This window comes from Anguilla anguilla, chromosome 2, assembly GCF_013347855.1.
Source record: "Anguilla anguilla isolate fAngAng1 chromosome 2, fAngAng1.pri, whole genome shotgun sequence".
Taxonomy (NCBI): Eukaryota; Metazoa; Chordata; class Actinopteri; order Anguilliformes; family Anguillidae; genus Anguilla; species Anguilla anguilla.
The window spans coordinates 29,202,918-29,225,540 of NC_049202.1; the positions used below are offsets into that span (position 1 = coordinate 29,202,918).

The 22,623-nt window shown below is 39.8% G+C and overlaps 1 protein-coding gene across 7 annotated transcripts in view; it reads left to right on the forward strand.

Annotated features, from left to right (window-relative positions):
* The window catches only part of LOC118221529 (protein FAM135A-like), an 84,954-nt gene that overhangs the window by 56,736 nt on the left and 5,595 nt on the right, over positions 1–22,623 (forward strand). For 6 of the 7 annotated variants that reach the window (XM_035406663.1, XM_035406665.1, XM_035406662.1 and 3 more), the window contains 3 exons: positions 11,807–11,898; positions 15,240–15,337; positions 16,162–16,313. In XM_035406663.1, coding sequence (XP_035262554.1) covers positions 11,807–11,898; positions 15,240–15,337; positions 16,162–16,313 — 342 coding nt within the window. Of the gene's footprint in view, positions 1–11,806; positions 11,899–15,239; positions 15,338–16,161; positions 16,314–22,623 lie in introns of those variants that run through there. The other variant, XM_035406667.1, reaches the window with a different exon arrangement.

Consider the following 22,623-nt stretch of genomic DNA (forward strand, 5'->3'; position numbering starts at 1 on the left):
CTTTTCAGGGTTCCCCACAGAAATAATCGCAATGACCACAGACTCTCAACCCTTAAAAACACAAATTTCTGTACATTCTGACCCCCATTTCAACAGACAGAATTCATGAACAACTTCACATTTCCGCACAATAAACTAAGGGGATTTTGCGTTTTCTCCTCCTTCTTCTGCTTCTCCTCCTACAAATGCTCCTAGCCCACAAAGAATGTCTCCCCATTGGTCATTTTAGGTAAATCAACCATTAAAAACATTGAATGCAAACACAAAATGATCATAACGTGCAGTACAACTTTGCATCTTTAATAGAGACAGAGCGCAATTAAGTCCCGCCCACACCGGAGGGGAAAACAATTCATCGTTCTCCATTGACTTTGTATTGCGTGAAGGTGCCTCCTTGTCACTTTCGTTTGCTAGCAAACAACGGAAAAATGCCTAAAAGCTGGTGTGTGGTGGGATGCACTACCAACTGGGTAAAGAACCCAGAACTAAGTTTTTATAAGCTGCTGAACCGAAAAACCTATCCTAACATTGGAGTCTAGTGGCGTGTCGGCTAGCTACAGGCTACAGTACGTTACTGTCATTCGAAATAAGTTGGAGTTGGCTAGCGACATTGTTTCAACAAGCTTGTAGATGGCTAAGAAGGGGAAGTTAAAATGATAGCTACTTAGCTAGCGTTAATAAAATTGCAGGTAATAAGTAGCTAACGTTAGCTAAGTTCTAGCTGCCATGTTTAAACTACGGTTAATTTCTGCATCAGTTTCACCAGAAGCCCCCCGAGCCAAAGACAAATACCGTTTTTCAGAGACCGTTATAACGTTGTCTCTAGACTAATGCAGGTAGACATAGGGTGCTAAAATAATCCTTTGACATGCTTAAATCTAATGTTTTTAGCTAGCAACAGGCATTTTGTTAGCGTTTCAGCCCTTGGTTGCATATTGTGGCGCCGATTGTTTTCCCCTCCGGTGGGCGTGGTTTTCAGAGTATGACGCGTGGCGCTCTGTCTCTATGTCTACTTCCCTCGTAGCCTAGTGAGTAGTGCCTTTGTCTTTTGGTTGGAACTGTTTACTGGACTGAGAGACCCGGGTTCAATTTCCTCATCCCCCAGCCCCCCTGCAGCAAATCTCTAAACTCAGTACACTGGCTTGCTGCCTAACTATAGATACAACATTTAAACTATTGCTTTTGAATCTGTAAAATCTTTCCGGGACAGTTCCGGTTTCGGCATTTTCAGCATGTTTAACGTTAGCTACCTTGGGTGTGAGTAACTTCCCATTCCTGTACGTCGAAAAACGTGTTTTTCACAAGCGGCCAAAACCAGACGTTTTTGAAGCTCATTTCCTGGTCTTGTTGTTCCTGGTTGCTCACTAGCGCCACTGCAGTTGGCTCCAGTATAGGTGTTTTCATATCCGGTTTCCATGTACAGTTGAGGTCGAAAGTTTCCATACACCTGCAAAGCAAATTTACTTCATGGCAGTTTTGAGGTTCCAATTATTTCTACAAGTCTTATTTTTCTGTGATGGAATGATTGGAGCTTAAACTTGTTTGTCACAAAAAAAAACATTCATGAAATTTGGTTTTGTAATATATTTATTGTGAGTTTTCTGAAACAAAAATATACAAACAGGTTCAGAACTAAACATACAGCGCTTCTAATATTTGGTCGCATGACCTTTAGCCATCTTAACCTCAAGTAGACGCTTTTGGTAGCCATCCACAAGTTTCTGGCAAGCTTGTGGTTGAATCTTGGACCACTCCTCTTGACAAAATTGGTACAGTTCGACTAAATTTGTTGGCTTCCTGATACGGACTTGTCTCTTCAGCAGTGTCCACATGTTCTCGATGGGGTTGAGGTCGGGACTCTGTGAAGGCCATTCTAAAACCTTAATTCTAGCCTGGTTTAGCCATTCCTTCACCACTTTTGAGGTGTGTTTGGGGTCATTGTCTTGTTGGAAGACCCAGCTGCGTCCAAGACCCAACTTTCTAGCAGATGGTTTCAGGTTGTCCTCAAGGATTTTGAGGTAATCCTCCTTTTTCATGATTCCGTCTATTTTTTGTAATGCACCAGTTCCACTGGCAGCAAAACATCCCCAGAGCATAATACTACCACCCCTGTGCTTGACGGTAGGGATGGTGTTCTTGGGGTTGAAGGCCTCACCCTGTTCCCTCCAAACATATCTCTGGTCATTGTGGCCAAATAACTCAATTTTTGTCTCATCTGACCACAGGACCTTCCCCCAGAAGGTTGTATTTTTGTCCATGTGGTCATTTGTAAACTTGAGTCGAGCCTTAAGGTGCCGGTTCTGGAGCAAGGGCTTCCTTCTTGCACAGCAGCCTCTCAGACCATGGCGATGTAAAACACGTTTGACTGTGGACTTTGATATCTGTATTCCATCAGCATGCAATTCATTGCAGATCTGCTTCTTGGTGATTCTTGGTTGCATCTTGACCAGCCTGACCAATTTTCTCTCAGTAGCAGGGGAGAGCTTGCGTTTTCTTCCTGTTCGTGGCAGTGACACAACCACTCCATGCACTTTAAACTTAGAAATAATGGTTTGCACAGTAGATCTTGGTACCTGTAACAGCTTTGCAATGGCTCCGAGTGACTTTCCTGACTTGTTCAAGTCAATGATATGCTTTTTCAGATCCATGCTGAGCTCTTTTGACCTTCCCATTATAGTGCAGGCTGGTTGTGACTAACGAGCCCTTTTTAAATTGCCTCAGAGAAGTCATCAGCTGTAGTCAATCATGATCACTCACAAGGAGTTAAGGGGCCATGCCACAAAGGAAATTTGATTGTCACAACTTTCTACATCATCAAAATAGATAATTTAAGTTGCTGTATGTTTATTTCTGAACCTGTTTGTATATTTTTGTTTTCAGAGAACTCACAATAAATATATTACAAAACCAAATTTCATGAATGTTTTTTTGTGACAAACAAGTATAAGATCCAATCATTCCATCAAAGAAAAATAAGACTTGTAGAAATAATTGGAACCTCAAAACTGCCATGAAATAAATTTGCTTTGCAGGTGTATGGAAACTTTCGACCTCAACTGTAAGTCTATGATACAAATGCGGTCAAAATACAAAGTCAATAATTTTTTCTCACAAGAACAAATAGTCACAATATGTGTATTTTATTCATCTTATGACTGTCCATGGGTCGATTTCATGATTTATTGTGTCATTTGGGCACTGTTATAATATTTGTTGTGGACCAATGAGGTACAGTTTGCGTCACTTCCTGATTAGTGCGGTGGACTAAGCTACAGTAGGGGCTACAGTCTATGGTCACTGGGGTGGGAGGTGGCGCCTCTTGGCCTTGACATTGCAGCTCCGACTCATTGTACACGGTCCTTCTGTGCGAAGTCAGAAAATGCAGGTATCCCATTTCGTAGTGATTTCATTATGGCGTGTGCTATTTACAACTGAACTAGACGACCATAAAATAACCCTCCTCTGAAGTTTTTTCGGTAGCCAAGTCATTTTTACTATTTCCTTTAGCCTACTTAACCGAATAATTTGTTGGCAGAAAGCGTAATCAGCTAACGCTTATTTGCTAAATTTGGTAGTCCAGTAGCCTATGCTAAAACAGTTCGCAACTTCGGCTACCAAGCCATTTGACTAGATAGCTAACCCTAACCAGCAAATATTCAATCTGTCAAACATGTTTGACGGCTTGTCAGTCGTACACATTCCGTAAATGTCTACTTGAGCCATACTTCACGGATGTGACAAAGCTACTATAATCCCAGTTTTGGGATAAACACTGCAAAATTTTCAGTTTCACGAAGCAAATTAAGAGTCTTAAGATTTATTTGCTGGATAACATACGACACACGATGAAATCACACACACAGAATTTAACGAAATTAACCATCATTGTAAGACTGGCATTTAGAAAGGAACATGTTTTTAGCATTTAAGAGACCGACAAGAGCATTTAAGCCAGTGGTTCTCATAATCAGTCCTGGGGGCTCCTTGCGTATATTGGCTTTTCTCAATGTAGCCTACACTATTTTTGTCTTCATGCACCAGGTGGAAAACTTGCTCTATAAAGTGCGTTGTCATATTTACACGCCTGCAGATCAGTTATTAAAATACTTGGTAGATTTGTTAATCACCGCTGACAGTGTTAATTTTTATTCGTTTAAAAGTGACTTGCGAACGATTGGTCAGCTAGCGTCACCCAGCAAGTGAACACCACAAATGGTGGTGGAGTAGCAGTTACTGGCTCGTTAACTGACTGTGGCGAAAACCTACGGTGATAACTTGCTCGGTTAACAGCAGGTCTACCAGACAGTTATATGAAAATTAGCCTAGTCAAATCACCAGTAGCCTACACATCTCTGATTGATTGACCATCAGTGTAGTCGATATTCTTCCCCTGTGGTTCATATTGCTAATGCGTGAGTTATCCACGGATAGCCTACCTAGCTCACTGGCAAGCTATGCTAGCTAAGCATATTCGTTTTACTGAGAAACATAAATTGAAGATAACTGAACATAATTTTATTATTAATGTCATATATATAACGTGATTACATGACGCAGTCACGGATCGAAATTTAAACTCCGTAAACATTTGATATAATATTTTAAAACATAAGGGCAGTCAGCTAGCCTCGAGTTCGTTCTGCAATCGTTCGTTCAGGTTGATGGGCTTTTCCGCACCGGACTGTCAATCACATAGTAAAAATCACTGAACCGCTTAACTCTATGGTTTTGGCTCCAAATCGACAACATGGCCGCGCCCGCCATTGAGCTTCAAAATGTGTTTTAGAGACCCACGGAGAGTCAATGGGTGACGTCACAGTAGCTTTGTCCATATTTTTTACAGCTTGCCAGGTTAAAATTAATTGTGACAATGAATTATTTTCCACCACGTAAGTAATTCAGTTAATGTAAACCTAACCTTGATACACACTCCGCTCTTGAGCGTCTAGCAGCGATTATAGCCTAACTATCGAGATTCTAAGTAACTGGAGATAAAACTTTTTTTTTTGTACTCCACGTAGATCATAAACCCTTGAATATAAAAACGACTCATTGAAATCGGTTGAGAAATGTAAATGTTATAGTGCTTTTTATCCAGAAAAACCGCAGCTCCCCCATTTACTTCTATTTGTTTTCGGGCCAGTCTTGCCTGGACCAATATGGCGGCCACGTTGACGTATCGCAGCCTGGGGCCAAAGTGGCCAATGCGGCGTCTATGTATATATGTCTATGGGTAGCAAGCTTTGCTCTAATACAAGCAACAAGCTTAGCAACCTGAGAGGAGTGTCTGTGTATGTCGTCAGCTAAAAGCTTTTATGTTTTATTTGCAGGTAAGACCATATGAAGCGCAAATTTTCAATAGTTTTAGTGTGCGTACAAATTCCTGTTGACTTTCACATGCTTGTACACAAGAATGTTGTAAGATAATGTTGGCTAAACTGGTTAGTAATATAACTAGCTTCTTTGCCAGCCGCAGGCAATATTGTTTTTCACATGGTTAGCTAGCTACGTTACAGTGGGTTCTTCATGAACCATATTATAAGGCTTATTTGTGCGTTGTAAAAACGAGACTTCATTACTTTTCATGACATTAATCATTTCTGAGAAAAAGAGTGTGATACAGAACAGTTTTGTTACATGCTTGGTAGCAAGCTCTACTGGAATATTAGCAAGCTAAGCCAGCTGAAAGTGAGTGTCTCCGTATGTGGTCAGCTAAAGCTATTATGTTTTGTTTGCAGTGAAAAAGAACTGCTTCTTTTCATTAAAATATGTGGCACTGGAAGACTTGTGTCATCATTCTGCAAGTGCAACATGTGCATGTCTGTCATAGCCTACATTTATATATGAATTATTATTATCACTTACTCATTACAAACACATTGCAAAAAAAAGATATCTCATTAAAAACACGTTTTCAACGTACAAAATACCAAGTTACTCACACTTACTAAGCACTGTCTATAAGTCATTCATTCAAACTGAGATAAATGAGATAAATATTACACTGCCTATTCAGCTTTGAAACCTATAAAGCTCTTTCTCCCTCTTGCAGTTGGCGCATGATTTCATGGAATTACCCCAATAACACTGTGCAAAAAATAACAAGCAAAATTAGTTAGTAGAGTAGGGGGTATTGTATCTCAGACACAATGCTGGAAGGCAAGGTAATAGCGACATTTTATTACATAGTTAAATTTTGAATTTATTACATTCCTATTTTAGTTTCACTAATATAACACTAATGTTATGCTATATTTAGTATATGAAAAGCTTTAGATAGCAGATGCACTACATGGCCAAAAGTATGTGGACATCCCTTTTAATTAGTGGGTTTGGCTACTTCAGCCACATTCATTGTTAACAGCTGCATAAAAGCAAGCATACAGCCATGCAATCTCCAGTGACATACATTGAGAGTAGAATGGGTCATACTGAGGAGCTCTGTGACGTGACAATGTGGCACTGTCATAGGATGCCTCCTTTCCAACAAGTCAGTTCTTCAAATTTCTGCCCTGCTTGGACTGCCCCAGTCAACTGTAAGTGCTGTTATTGTGAAGTGGAAACATCTAGGAGCAACAACAGCTCAGCCACAAAGCAGTAGGCCACACAAGCTCACAGAACATGACCATTGATTGCTGAAGCGTGTACCACATAAAAACCGGCTGTCTTCAGTTGCATCACTCACTGTCGAGTTCCAGACTGCCTCTGGAAGCAACGTCAGCTCAAGAACAGTTTGTCGGGAGCAAGCAGCCGCCCACAAGCCTAAGATCACCACAGCTGGAGTGGTGTAAAGCACACCACCTTTGGAATCTGGAGTGGTGAATCACGCTTCACTACCTGGCAGTCTGACGGACAAATCTGGGTTTGGCGAATGCCAGGAGAACACTATCTGCCAGAATGCATTGTGCCAACTGAAAACTTTGGTGGAGGATACAGTGACATTCTAGAGAATTGTGTGCTTCTAACTTCGTGGCAACATTTTGAGGAAAGCCCTTTCCTGTTTCAGCATGACAATGCTCTCTTGCACAAAGCGAGGTCCATAAAGAAATGGTTCACCGAATTTGGTGTGGAAGAACTTGACTGGCCTGCACAGAGCCCTGACCTCAACCCCATCAAACACCTTTGGAATGAATGGGAATGCCGACTGCGAGCCAGGCCTTATTTCCCAACATCAGTGCTCAACCTCGCTAGTGCTCTTGTGGCCTAATGGAAGTGAATCTCCGCGGCTATGTTCCAAAATCTAGTGGAAAGCTCTTCTAGAAGAGTGGAAGCTGTTATGGCAGCAAAGGGGGGGACCAACTCCATATTAATTCCCATGGATTTGGAAAGAAATATTCAAAAAACACATATGGATATGATGTTTGTGTGTCCACATACTTTTGGCCATGTAGGGTAGCAGGTGTTATTTATCATTCCCCATTTTTAAGACAGCCTTTGAAGAGAGAGAGAGATAGAGACAGAGAGAGAGGTGCTAGCGAGAGGATAAAAAGGCTTCAATTTAGTAAGCAGGTTTGATGATTTGTTTTATTCAGTTAATTTGAATTATGTAATATCTAAAACTTTCAAACTTGTGGACTCTGAGAACTCAGACCCTTCAAGCTCAGCACAAGACAAATTGGAAGCTGTGTCAGATTTGTCAAGATGATACTGCAGAATCACTGACACGTCCCTTATAATCTAAAAGACAGAACAAGCATATTGGCTACAGGGTTCTGGTATAAAACCTACAACAATCTGAGGACTTCAGACAGCTTCCAAAAACACTCCAACTGGAAAGATGATATCAAGAGCATGGTACTGAAACAGCTTTCATTGCAAACAATGCATGCTGTCATCAACATGTCTAGGCTGAAATTTAACAAAAGAATGCTAAAGGAAGTGGTAAAGAGCATGTGTGGCAGAGGATAAAGATACAGATGATGATCTCAAGCAGATCAGATTCAGCTTATTTTCATCATGAAGAGAAAAGGAAAAGTTGTAGAGCATGAGGTTACTACATTTCAGGTTGACAGTAGAGTGCACAGGTGTGCAGTTCTTTTGAATGGCACTCAGCTTCTGGCATAATTTAGTGCTAGTGATATGGTGGTTTTGGAGGCTAAATATCATTCAAAATGTTTGACAGGCTTGTGCAACAGAGCTAGAGCTAAACGCTAGTGCATCAAAGGATATGAATATGGAGCAGTCACATCCTGTGGCTAGTGTCTTTGCAGATCTAGTAATGTATATAGAGGAAATGTATTTGGATGAAGACACAGCTGCTGTTTTCAAGTTGTATGATATTGTCACCTGTACAAATCCAGAATGGAGCAGTTTGGAGTGAATATTGGCAGTAGAGTGTAATCTGCATGTCTCAAGGAATGACACTTAGCTGAGTTCCCAGATATGCGAGCCCAAATGAAAGGATTTCATGCCCTGAACCTGGTTTCATGCCATGAAACACGTCGACTATGATAGGTGGATAAGGTGCATACCTGTCCATCTCAGAGATATGGCTGAGCTCCCCACAAAGCAACCCAGAGGTGTGCCAAGAGCATATAGCTGGTCATTTCACTGTGCCGAAAACCAAAAGAGTATTCTCTACGATCCTGATTGATCAAACCCACGAACAGAACAATGCTTGTGTCAAAGCAGATGGAGGAGCTCTTAGTCTGCCTGACAATCCTGGTGCATCCAGGTAATTGGAGAATTTGAAGAGGGAAGCCAAGGTAAACATGTTGATTGTCATCACCATAATGAGAAAGCGAGTATGCAGGCTGGATTTTACAAAGACGTCTAGTCTTTTGTCAAAGTCATTGAGGAACTCGACAACCCATTTGTGACAGAAAGCCTGGATCTGATTGCCCTTGACACAAAAAATAGCCAGTCCTGAAGCAGTGATGACTGTGCAGAATGTCCATAGGATTGGACATGATCAGTTCCAAGCTTTTACAAAAGAACACCCATTTTTCACAGCAAGCTCAAGGTCTTTAACAGCTTGAAAACTATTAAAACATCAAGCATAGGTAAACGGTAAACAGTTGACCTTCCTAAAGAATGACGTGGAACCATTCACTACAGTACATTACATTACATTACATTCATTTGGCAGACGCTTTTATCCAAAGCGACGTACAAGAAGGCTCTACATCGGTTGCCAAACCAAAGATGGAAACCTAGAAAAGTTCTTTCACCATGAGAACCAGGCATGTCCTCCTACACTATCAGACAATGGCAGACTCAGTCTTGGTAGCAAGAGTGACCTCCTCGTGTTTGGAAGAGGTTTCCACAGCCAAGTCAGATGCTTCTGTTGTCACCAGTGTAGTTCTTGATAGAGCAGCTATTGTCCAGAGAGATGCTCCTGTTGTCACCAGTGTAGTTCTTGATAGAGCAGCTATTGTCCAGACGCTTAAATTTGCTACTTTGAAAACCTTTGATGACTACACCTAATAGATATCCTACCCTATGTAGCATCACAGCATTCAAAGGTCACTCGTCTTGACCTTATGTTGGACAGCTACAAAACTGATTCTCTAAAAGGCACAACAAAAGATGAAAATGTGGCAAAGAGATCCACAGTCGTGGTGGCTGAAACAGCTATGCCCTCGAACATGCAAAACTTTTTGCGTGTTGGTGAAAACAAGACGGAACTGTTCAAGTTACTGTCTGAGGCCCTTCTGAACTCATTTGACAGGGATGACAAACAACTCATCATCACATATGCAGACATGCAGCCATGAGGAGGCTGAAAGTAGGATGTTGCTACATGTTTCATGTGCTGCACTGCACAGCCATCATACAATACTAATTTGTACTGTTGATAAGGATGTTGTTGTGCTAAATGTTTCTGTGGTGCAAAGTCTTAGAGAAGGCACTGAGCTTTGGCTTGCTTTTGAAATAGGCAAGAATTTCAGTTACCTAGCAGCACATGAGATTTTCCCGGGTCTTGGATCAGAAAAGGCAGGTGCTCTGCCCATGTTCCATGCTCTAACTGGATGTGGCACAATGTCCAGCTTTGTTGGCCATGGGACAAAAACAGCATGGGCAACCTGGAAGGTTCTGGCAGAGGTCACAGGGACATTGTTGACATTTTCCGTGGCACCAAATGATGTACCTCAACATATGCAATACACAGCATCGAGAGGTTTGTGATGTTGTGCTATGACAGAACCAATACATGTACCAATGTCAACAGTACCCGAAATAAGTTTTTTGCGATAAAAACAATGTAAGACAGATTCCACCAACAGGAAGGTCAACTTTTCAGGTGACCAGTTTCTTTCTTTGTCTTTTTGTGCTCAGACTGATGGAACTCAAAACAGGCTCTCTCTCGATGTGTACTCCCGGTCTTGGCCCCGTACTGTGGAGGAGAACACACCTTTAAGCACCTGGATTGATTAGCTAACGCAATCCAGGTGCGTGTGCTCTCTCCACTGCTAGGCGTGACAAATTTGGCTCTCCACCACACTGAATGTGACAAATATTTTGATTTTTTTTTCTCCCTTTAATACGAATTTAGAAGATTTGCATAAAAACTTGTTGCAAACTGCGTATGTCATATTGGGGTGCTGCACAAATATAAATTATTTACAGGGGTGCTTTGGGTCTGAAAAGTTTGGAAACTACTGCTTTAGACGACTCTGATAGGAACAAGACAGAGAGCGCAAACAAACACCTATTTTAGCTATTGCTGACATCTCCTACCGGAAACATGAACTGCTTGAACTTTTAGGATTTGAGAGAAAAAATATGTAACAACCTACATTCTAACTACTACCAATGTGCTGCAATCAAGTGAAAAGTTTACTGCCACTGTGAAGTAAAAAGGCCACAATATGGACCGATTGATTTCACTGGAAGCACAAAACACAAAAATGCACTTGTCTATTGTGGGAATATGTTGATGGCAGCATACACATGGCATGGGAATAATAAATGAATATGATGGAACATGTGGCAATAGAGGCATATGTTGAGTATGCAGGGCCCATGGCACATTGCAGCAGCAACATTAGCAAAAAGCAACTTGCTACCAGTTAAAGGATAACTTCATTTCTTTTCGACTTTGACCTATTTTTGTGGCCCTGTTACAGTAAATTGCAAATCAATGGAGTGGAGCTGTTCCTAGGGTGACTAAAGCTCAACAAAGGTAGTTGTGACAAAATGATTATCATTACCAATGAGCATGGTGGAAATGGTTCTGAAAAAAGTAGGTCAAAAAAAAAAAAAAACACCAGCTAGTTTGGACTTTGAACTGAATCAGAGCTGAATCGAATTGGAGGTGAATCAGATGTAATTTTTGCATTTGTAAGCGTATCTTTCCAGTATTGTATAGTAGATGCATATGAAATCTGAGAAAAGATTCACACCACTAATAATGACTTATTTTGACTAATAATGTAATGAATATTTTTATGTTTTGAGTTTGCATGAAACCATCTCATACTAACTGTTTCATTGAACTGGAATCTTCTGTCCCCAGTGTAAAAACAGCTGGTGTTGTATTACATACTACTAGTTGATTTAGTACTCTCTCTCTCTCTCAATTAGGGTGAACTGTTTCTATTTACTGTCTGTCACCTTAACCGCCCTAATGAGATGAAAATGGCATTGAATGTCAGACACTTAAATGACCAGCAGTTCAATGAAGCATGAATCAAATGCAAACACTGTTCCACTCTGGCAACTGTAGCAATTCCCTTAATGCAGCATTAGCATATCTATGTTTAAGATGAGATGAAAAGCTTGCATTAGCTTCCTGCCATGTGATCATGTATAAAAATCAGTATTCCTATCGGCAAAATTGTTTCACTTCCATCCATAAACGCAGGTAACAGTGCTGACCTGCGGTTGGTGAAGACCTACCTGGAGCTGGGGTTACCTGGAGCTCGTATTGACTTCCTAATGTCAGAGCGTAACCAGGTCAGCACATCCATTATTTAAAGAGTATAAAAACTGTTTAATATAAGCATAAGGAAATTTGTTACTTATGCTGTATATTTATAAAACCTGTTTTTGTGTTGAGTCCCCCAATTTTCAGCTGCGCAAAAATAAACGAACAGAGGAATTTATAACTAAATCAAAGAAATGAAGTCTAATTTGGTTGCATAGCCCTTACATGACATGACACAATGACAAAAACCGGCCTTTCAGCCCAACAATGCTCGCCATTTTCCTGACTAAATTGTTCAGAGTGCTGTGATTACCTACAGACTAGATAGTGTCTAGCACCCTATCAAGCCTGGTCTTGAAAATTTCTGCCTCTGGTTATGTGACCTGGCAGGCTATTCTACACATTGACTACTCTCTGCGTGAAAAATTATTTTGAATGTCTGTACAGAATTTACCTTTTTTTGCTAATTTCTGTGTCCCCTCATTCTACTAACAGAACTGAACCTGAAGAATCTCTTTACTTTGTTAATCCCCTTTATGAATTTAAGCCTTAATCAAATCACCCCTCAGTCTTTTTTTACTAAGCTTGAAGAGATTAAGCATCATTAAGCATAGCTTTTGTCTTTCACACCAGGAATCAATTTGATTTCCCTTTTTTTTCCATTTTCCAGTGCCTCTATATCTTTCTTGTAGTACAGTCCATGCTCATTTGGATTTACATCAGGTGACTGACTTAGCCAGTCTAAAACTTTTTCCCATTGATGAATGCTTTGGTTGCTCAGGCAGTGTGTTTGGGGTTATTGTTTTGATGCCAGATGAAGCCCCGGCCGATAAGGTTGGAGGAATTTCTATGTACATAGCTAGACAAAATCTGCCTGTGCACTTCCAAATTCATCTTACTGCTGCCCTCCTTTGTTACATCATCAGTAAAGATGATTGAGCTTGTTCCAGAAGCAGCCATACATGCCCAAGCCATGGCACATGTCCATATTTCACAGTTTCAGTTCAATTCAATTTTATTTGAATAGCTCTTCGTATCCGTTTATTTTGCATAGAGGGACTCAACAGAAAAACAGCTGTTTCTGTAAAACGGTAATATATGCATGTAAATATGAATTAAAAGCTGATTGTCTGTATTTTTGTATCATGCATCTTTTGATCTCAAATCCAAATGCCTTAAAGTGACAATCTCGAAGATTTCAGTTTCGTTCTCTATGGCGGTGCCAATGGCGAGAAGCGGTAATTGCAGCTGTGTTTTTGGACCTCACTTCCCATAGATCCAACCGGATCCAACCAGTGTCGCCTGTGTGACGTCAGTCAGTTGGCACGCCAACTATAACACTTACTATTTACTGAATAAAAAACGGTTGTTATAAAAGTAACGTTATGTACATACTCATTCGTTGTCTAACATTAGGCTAACTCAAGATGTCTTTACACTGCCGAGCCGGGTTAAAATGCCCTAGCAAACCTGGGGTAGAATTAGTGATGATCAATTTCTGCAAACGTTCTTTATCCACCTTTTGCCCGGTATGAACATCTTTACACTGCAGAGAAGAATTTGCGGGATTCGCTGTGGCTCGTGCAATTATGTATCTCGTGCACAATAAGCAGTCTTTTTCGTGAATGATTGTTGTGTGGTATTTTTGAAACAACTGCCTTGCAAAATGTTACCCCTGGTGTTTCTGGTTTTGCTAGCTAAACTGTTCGAGAATAAAGCTGAGCTGGGTGTTAAATTAGCAACCAGAACAAGAAGAATAAAACAAAAACAAAGGAGATTTAATCAAAAAGGGCATAAAGGCTGAAGGAACATATGAGGAAGCGTAATAAAATAATAACAATGCTAATCCATACTGCCGTATTCTTTTATTTAGTTTTCTCCTGCATGACGTCTTCAGAAATCAGACCCGGCTCTGCTCCACATACCCCGGCTTTATTCCGATCATTATAATATATTTATGAACTCGATGGCAATGTAAATAACGGTAACGTTAAAGCCAGTTCAGATCAATGATTCACAATGAGGCGAAACGGTTTTAGAATGTTGCAGAGAAAATTGCAGCGGTGTGAACTGGCTAGTAGCAGAGCCGTTGCCTGCCCTGAGGTTTTAAAAGACCGTCCTTGTCAAATCGCCAAGTGCAGTTTTAGAACGTTTACAATCAGACGTCTTGGAATTTTGCAAGTTGCACCCAGTCTCGTTGCGAATCATTGATCTGAACTGGCCTTAAGTTAGCTACACTGCAACGTTGCAACAAGGCAGCATTGCATTCGAGAGACGGTTTGCGAGGTCGGTACCGGTCGGTAGCGTTAGCTAGCGTTTTTTCTAATTGTTAGCATTAGATTGTGTTAATTACATTAGCTAGCTAGCTAACGCAATGTTACCTGATATGAGAGATGGATACTGTGCGCAACGTTGTCTAAAGTAATGTTGTCTTTCTTGACATGGTCCGGTAGCTAGCGTTGCAAATAGCTATGTAATTTAGTAACGTTACATTGTCATTAAATGTAATACGAAATCTACATCAACAAATAATATGATCTCTCATGTTACACAAAAACTTTTTAGGGTTCCATAGCTCCCCCAACCCCCCCTTTCTCTGTTATTGTAACGCATGCAGACACTGGAAAAACAGTACGCCGCTCACACACAAGTGAGTTGAAGAGCGAGTCTGTTGCGTTAGTTCCGCCTACCCTCTCTGGCTGACCAACCATTGATGGGTGATGAAAAACGCGTCACTAACTGTGCGCCGCTTGTGATTTTTTCCCGGGAATGTCGCCACAGACACCAAGTTTTTTAATCATGAATTATGATAATAATAATAGTATAAATTAATATAAAAATAGGCTCAATCACCATTGTGTTACCCAATGCAGCGATAGATAGTGACTTAAGACATTTATTTTAATGAAAATCTTCGAGATTATTACTTTAAGTATAGAGAAAAAATTAATTTCTCTCTACCATTACCATTCTTTTGGACTGGATTTCACATCACCTAGCAGCTTTTTATGCATGCAAGCCATTTTACTCAGCTGTGATTTTTATTTCATTTTTAATTTTTTGTCATACTTGCATAATTGGGAAAGCTAGGTAAATCAGAAGCCTAACTGAACAATGTCCTTTCGCTTGGCCATCAGGCAAGTTTGAATGTCCAGGCCTGATCTCGTTTGAAGCACTAGTACAGTGCAGTGCCACTACCATCCTGATCAAATTCTTAACATACCAGTACTGACTGTGGCTTGGGAATCCAATGGCCATAGGGTCAACTGGGGAAGGAGGGTTTTTTTTGTCATAGTTGAGATATTCTGATGCAAGTCTCCAGTATATTGTTTCTTTTTCACACAGTTAAGCTGTTTCCCTCCCTCCACAGAATGATACCTTTGCTGATTTTGAGTCGATGACAGACCGGCTCTTGGATGAAATTGTGCAGTACATCCAGATCTATAATCTCACCATCTCTAAAATAAGGCAGGTATCAGTCTTGTGAATATTCATTGAATATAATATGTTTTTACAATAAAAGATTGTCTAAATTTCAGTAAATTAATGTCCAACATTTGCATTGCCTTCTGATTTATATTGTCTTGTTGTTGCGATTATTATTATTATTATTATTATATTTGAATGCAATGGTAGTAAATTATATTACAGACTTTTACTAAGTTAAATTATTGAGTACTGTAACAATGAAGCTACTAAGCTAGCATTATCATTACTGATTTTTTACTGACATTGCTGCAACAAATTTTCTACTATAGCTTATATGCTTTGGCAACTTGCTAGGTAGTATAGCCAGCTAGTAAGCTCACCAGCTACTTAATGGCTAGATGTCCAGCTAGCTAGCTAACAAAGTGATACTATATGCTATGCTTCTGTGAAGGTAGCTAGCTAGGTCACTCTGCCAACTAGCGAAGTTACATTAATACAAGACCTAACTAACCTCAAACCTGTTGATCAATTACTGTATGAATTCATAGCATTAGCTAAATAGATAACATGAGCTATATTGACTAACTTGCGGCATTTTGTAACGTTTCTTTTTTTTTGGCTGTTGATGCAAAAGCTTAAACGTCATTTATGATTTTTAGGTGTTCAGTGGTGCAATGGGGGTCAATGGCATGGCCTAGAACACTGAGGCACTGTTAGCTTTCTTTAAATATTGCTGAATTAATTCTTTTTTTAAAAATTTTTATTATTTTATTTTCTTTCTACTCAATTCTCTTGCAATCTATCTGCACCAAAAAATAATTTTATTTGGTATTTGATAGATAATTGTGAAATTCTTCCTACAGCTTCGTGGGTCATTCCCTGGGGAATTTAATAATCCGGTCTGTGCTGACAAGGCCCAGGTTCAAGTACTACCTGAACAAGTTACACACCTTCCTGTCCTTGTCAGGGCCACACCTGGGAACCCTGTATAACAGCTCTGCATTGGTCAATACAGGTGAGCTATGCTTGACATACCTTTATATGAGCAAGAGAGGTTGCAGCGGTAACGTGAAACTAACGTGAAACTAGCCCAGTCTCGCAGTGGTGGCACACAGTGTGTTGGAAAAATGCTGCTATGTTGCTAGTGGGATGTGTGACCATTGGCTTGTACCAACCATCTGATTTGTATATGCCTAGAAAGGTACCTCATTGTGCGAGAACAATTAAAGAGGTCCTTTCTTTAATCTTGCTTAGAATCTTGTTTTCTTTGTAAACAAACTTGTGTTGTGTTTTTAACCTACATTGTGGCATAATTAACCAATCATAAGGATTTAATACAGAATTTCTCATAAAATGATCTTTCAGTTTTCATAAGCTGATGTTTAAAACACATTTGTCTCTTAGAATTTGACTGATGACTCATAAATGCAATCGTTTTTTTCCCAGTTTAAAATAAATAATATAGATAGTGCTTAACCAGGCAGGAAAGTACACGTGGTACATAAAATAATAACACCTGTTTACTTCTGACAAATATATAGATGCATGTCAAAACATCAAGTTTTGTGTATTTTTCTTTTGACAGTGAATTACATAAATTAATAAACAAATGAGTCTAAATAATTTTAAGCTCCTTTTTTTTGTGCACAATTAAGGATAGCATCGTTCCATTAAATATCATTTGGATAGCATCATTCCATTCTTGTTAATCATGTATATTACTGTATAATAACAGAAAAGCAACATTTTGGGGTGTTTATAGGTGGGGTGTTTTGGCCCCAATCTGTGGACAGATATAATTATACAGATTATATGTATTAATGTATTAATTGATAAAAAGAGGAAAGTTTAAAAATTTAATTCACAAAAAATAAAAAAAACACCAATAGCACAACTTTTCTGCATCTGGTTAAACTAGACAGATTCTAATTTTTGCTTTGGGTCCCCCACAGACCCTCCTGACCCAGATCCCACAAAATCTGACCCCCCAACTCTCAAACCACCAAAGAACCATCCTCACAAGCATACTGACCCACTATCACCCATAACCCACCCCATAGATATCCAGAAATTTAATGTAGTTTAATGCTCTGTACATTAGTTTTGCTCTTGTTTTTATAATTTATGTAATTTTTATAATTTATTTTAATGTTCAGTGGGGTAGTCGACAAGCTCAGTCCAGTCTGCACTTTTAGCACTTGCTGTTTATCTCGGGACTATACACTCCCCTCTAGAGAACTGCTGCACTTAAAACCCTGATCTCTGCACTTGTGTTTGTCTTGTAATTTTCTCTAGACAAGATCACTTGCTAAATGCCAGTAAATAACCTGAACAAACTGTTAACCTTGTAGAGACCAAGAGCCCCCAAGAGGTGCATACCCCCAATGGAGATTTGAAATTCCACCCAGAGTCACCTTCAGAAATACTAAAGGGGGGAAAAAAACAAAGCAAAATAATAAAATTGTGTTCTGATGGAAGGATCTGTAATACAGCTGAGAACACTTTATCTAACTGGAGTCACTATATAGCAAGCAGATGTGCAAAACGAGAGTTGTGGTCATCACTTCTAGCAGGGCAGAATATTGACGAACTGACTTGTTGGAAAGATGACTGCCCAATGTAGGGGAATACACTACAGCGTCATTAAGGTAGGCTTCACAACAGGGTTGGAAATGTGAGGGCAAAGGGCAAAAATGTCCTCACGCAAATGCCCCTGAAATCTCAAGGGGGTGGGGGGGGAAGCCAGGGATCTCTTATCTTATAAAAATAGGAAAATATTAGAGCATATTATCGCTCTCAATATAAATGAGAGAAGCCTCATCTGCTGTCAGTAGAAGCAAGCAGCACTATCATGACAGGGCAGAACTGTCCATGTATTGCTGGGTAGAACCAACTAGCTTACAATTTAATTGAACATAATATTTATAGGCTATTAATTCTTTGCCTAATCCATGTGACATGGAAAATTGATTTGCCAATCTTTTCTCCTTGTGCGCACCATTTTTTAATTTTAGTTTTGATATACACAAGGGCGTAACTTACGGGGGATATGGGAGGTTATAACCCCCCCAATTTTGCAAAACAGGTCAAATACCCTCCCCAATAATACAGTGTGTGGATAAAAAAAATTTCATTTAAGTAAGTAAGATTTGATGATGTTATTGGGATATAGGCTGCTGATTGGTATGTTTGTTACGGAAGTGGCAAATTTACTCCATTTTAGTGAGTTCAGTGATTTTTCAGGTAGTTTTGGATGGTAACCAGTCAACCTTCACGTAGCCTAGATGGTGTTATTTGTATAGACCTACTGTATCTAACTGCATTTTAACAATAGCAAATTGCCAAATGCTGGGAGAAACAAAGTGTGACAATGTAGGCCTATACAGATTCTTGAATGCGCTGGTATGAACTGATAGTTAGTCCAGGTACAGTCGGACAGCCCCTGTCAGCAGCAGTGTTACCCAGCGCTCATTCCCCATTACAGTAACATCAGCAACAAAAGCTCCATCAAAGATTCAAACCTCGCAACGTACAACTTACTGTACCAAAACAAACATTTAAGAAATAAAAGTGGACCCGGTTTTGTTTTAGTGGTGCAATTTAAGCATGCTCTGTTTTTAACTATGTTTTGGGGGTGTCCCAAACAATGTTTTATTAAAAGAAAAAAGCATTCTCTTTCTTTCCGTGATGGTCCAAATTAAGTGAATGAATGCACCAGCCTATTAATGTGTTCGTAGGCTGTTCCTAGTACCCGGCAAGTGGGCGTTGATTTTTCAAAACTTTAAGCATTTGTTGCTGTTGCTATGGTTGCAAACATTTGCCACTGCTGCACATGAGATCCATCAATTAATTTAATAAATAAATGTTAAAAATATCAGATTTCTTCTATTTTTTCCCCCAGTTTTTGGACATTTTCAATAACTTCATCCAGTATTTCCTGTGAGAAATGCCCAGCCTTACCGATCAGTAATCTGAAGTATTTTACCCTTACAGTTCACCAAAACCGATGATTACACAGCTGTTCTTTTAAAATAGTTCTTCCCAATGTGCATACCCCCAGACAAACCCCTCTAGTTTTCTGTTCTTGGGGTGTAATGCAGAGGAACGCTTTTAGTAGTGTTTCAGAAAGCATGGTGGCTCAAAACAAGCTTCCAGAAATAGATAGTGGAGAGAAAAAAGGGGAGAAAAGCTGCTGAATATGCAATGAAAAGTTATCAATGTTCGTAATTCACCCTGATCTTTGCATTCTTGTATTTGTGATCAGATTTTTGCATTCGGCAAATTTTATATACCGATTTTCACCTGTTTTTTTAATATTCAAAATAAACACTGCTGAATTCCTGGATTTAAAAAAAGAAAAGATCATCCTTCATTATATTAATGTTATGATTATCATCATTATTTTGAGTAAAAGTTGGACAGGGAAATACACTTGTAAAGATGTGTGTGCACCTAAATTATCACTCTCATAGACCAAAAAGGACATGACATTTATTTGGCAGACGCTTTTATCCAAAGCGACGTACAATAAGTGCATACCGAAGGTCATTGGAACAACTACAAAACACAGATCCAATTAGGTTTGTTGGACAGACAAAATTCTCTCCTTTGAATAACATGGTACAACGAGGTATATCATATAAGAAATAGGATTTATTTCTGCAGAAAGAGTACGGTACATGCACACGACAAGGTGGATAAGGCTGAACTGAAGAAAGCAGGGGCGGTCCCTGCTCTCATATGCAAAGTGTTTTAAAAATAACATGCATAATTATATCTGATTGGTACATGGTTAATACATAAGCATATAGTAAGATTTAACTAAGGAAATGATTGGCTGTGCCTATTCATATAACAAATTAAATGATTGGCTGTGTCTAGTCATATAACATGAATACTAAATAAGCATCTGGTGACCACTTAATCTAAACAGACTTTAAATCAGAAGTAATTGTTTAGTCTTTGATCTATCAGTTGCTTTCAGGGTCCTGGGCAGCGTCATAACCGGTTCCTCCCTATCAGGATGGCAGAGGGAAAATAAGGTTGGCTGGCCAAGCTTCCCAGTTCAGGATGGCTAGGTTAAAGGCCATTCTCACCAGTTTGGATTTCTAGAAAGGCATAAAAATACAGAGAAAGAAAACACACACTCACATAGACACACTTATATGCTGTATTTAAAACTTGTTGTCTTTGGGAGGTTCAAGACCTGGAGACGGAGGGGCCCTGCTGCAAGGCTTAGGTATTTAGAGTGGCACCAGAATTCTAGTTATGCCAGAGAAACCTCTCCTCCCTTCAGGTTAAATACTCATTATGTAACAGTTGTCCATAGCCATGAAGACATTAAGTCCAGTTCACAGAGTAAGCATAGGCTAGGTCAGAAAGTTATGGTGAGTCAAACTAGGAGGCATGGCGACGAGCTACAACATCAAGATAACGATACAAGTGCAATATAAGTGCTGGATGGAGATTCCAGTATAACATGAAAGTGCTACAGGAACAAATTAGAAGGATTCAAGTGATAAGAGCAATCTTAGATTGGGAGTGCCCTGTAGAGTAGTGACGGTTAGTCCAGGTGCAGTGTGAAGAGATGCGTCTTCAGACCACGGTGGAAGATGGGCAATGACCGAGTGGATCATAGAGGAATGGGGAGTCCGTTCCACCAATGGGGAGCTCGGGTGGAGAAGCTCCATGGTAGGGATGAGTGTGAACCATTCACCCAGGTGGCAGGGAGTGCAAGTCACCCTGTTGCAGCAGAACGGAGTGGTCAAGCTGGCATGTAGGGTTGATTCATGTCCTGTAGTTTGGCGGGGGCTGTCCTGTTGGCTACAGAGTAGGTCGGGATCAGGACTTAGAACCTGATCCTTGCAGCAAATGGTAGCCAGTAGAGTGACCTCAGTAGGGGAGTGACATGTGAAACTTGAAAACGTTGAAGACAAGTAAGGCAGCAACATTCTGAATCAGTTGTAGTGGCTGTATGGAACAGGCTGGCAGGCTTGCAAGGAGGGAGTTGCAGAGAAAACATTTCCTCCAGCTATATCATTACCAAGAATAAAAAAATGCCTTTAACTGGCAACTATGAACAAGCTACTTTTACAAAGCCAGAAACCACGTCAGAATTCAAGAAAACAGCGTGCAAAGGAGCTTTCATTATGCCAAGCTCAATGCCTTGAATCAACATATCAGCTCAACAACTTCAGCATTCAGAAAATGCAAAATGGAGTGCATGGATTTTTTAAACCAAGCATGGATGGCATATGGATTGCTAAACTGAGAGTACGGATTTCCAGGTTGAATTTTTTTTTTTTCACCTTGGGTACCTAGGGGCCTCCATCCATTACTGAACATCCACCGTGACTTCAAAAGGGACAGTGAGACAGTTAAGAGTTAACTCCTTAATCAATCCTGAGTTCAGTTCTTCTTAAGTTTTAGGAGATGATTAGGATTGCTGTTTTTGTGTTTTAGTGCTGGACACATAGCAATATGTGTTGACTCTCACTGGAATCTCTGACTCTCACTGGAATCACCTGGGGGTTTCGATAAGGACTCACTTTGAGAGATCTTATTAACATCAACACGGTTGTGCATGAGCATAAACTCATCAGCGGCATGAAAACGGCAACTTCACTTAACGTGGAGACCTTTTGCACATTTCGGTACACAGTGATTTTAACAGGAATGTAGTTCATGAATTCCTCAAGCAATAACAACTTCACTTGCTCAAATGTTGTAACTTTGCTTTCTGAAGACCTTTTGTAAGAAAGAACAGCCTTTCATGAGCAACTATTATTTAGGTAGGATTGTGATAATTATAATTATATTTATTCTTATTATTAATAATTAAAAAAAGAAGCAAAGTGCCAAAGGAGAAAGCCAATGGGGCCGAAAAAGAGAAGGGAGGCAAAGGGAGATATTAAAAATAAATAAGGAGTAAAACATGCGGAGGACTAACAATGTAGTCAAGGCAGACATGCATGCGTCATATCTATACTGCTGACAGAAAGGATGGATGTGACTGGTTTTTTTAATGCAGTGCACATTATTATTACATGTCAATAATAAGGTGGAGTTATTTTGTGCTTCATGATTAGTGCAGGCATTAATCACAAACATTATACATGGTGTTTTTGTTTTTATAAAACATTGAACACAGAGGCAGAAAAGACTGCACCGCATGCAGTTTTTCTGATATCCAGGTTGGGGTATCATTGTTTTGTTTTATTGTCCATTCAATGATGAACTGGAAAATATGCAGTACAGCAGGAAGTTAGGAAAGCAAATGCGGTTATATACAGCACATGTGAAAAATATGCATCTTTGCCAGGTGT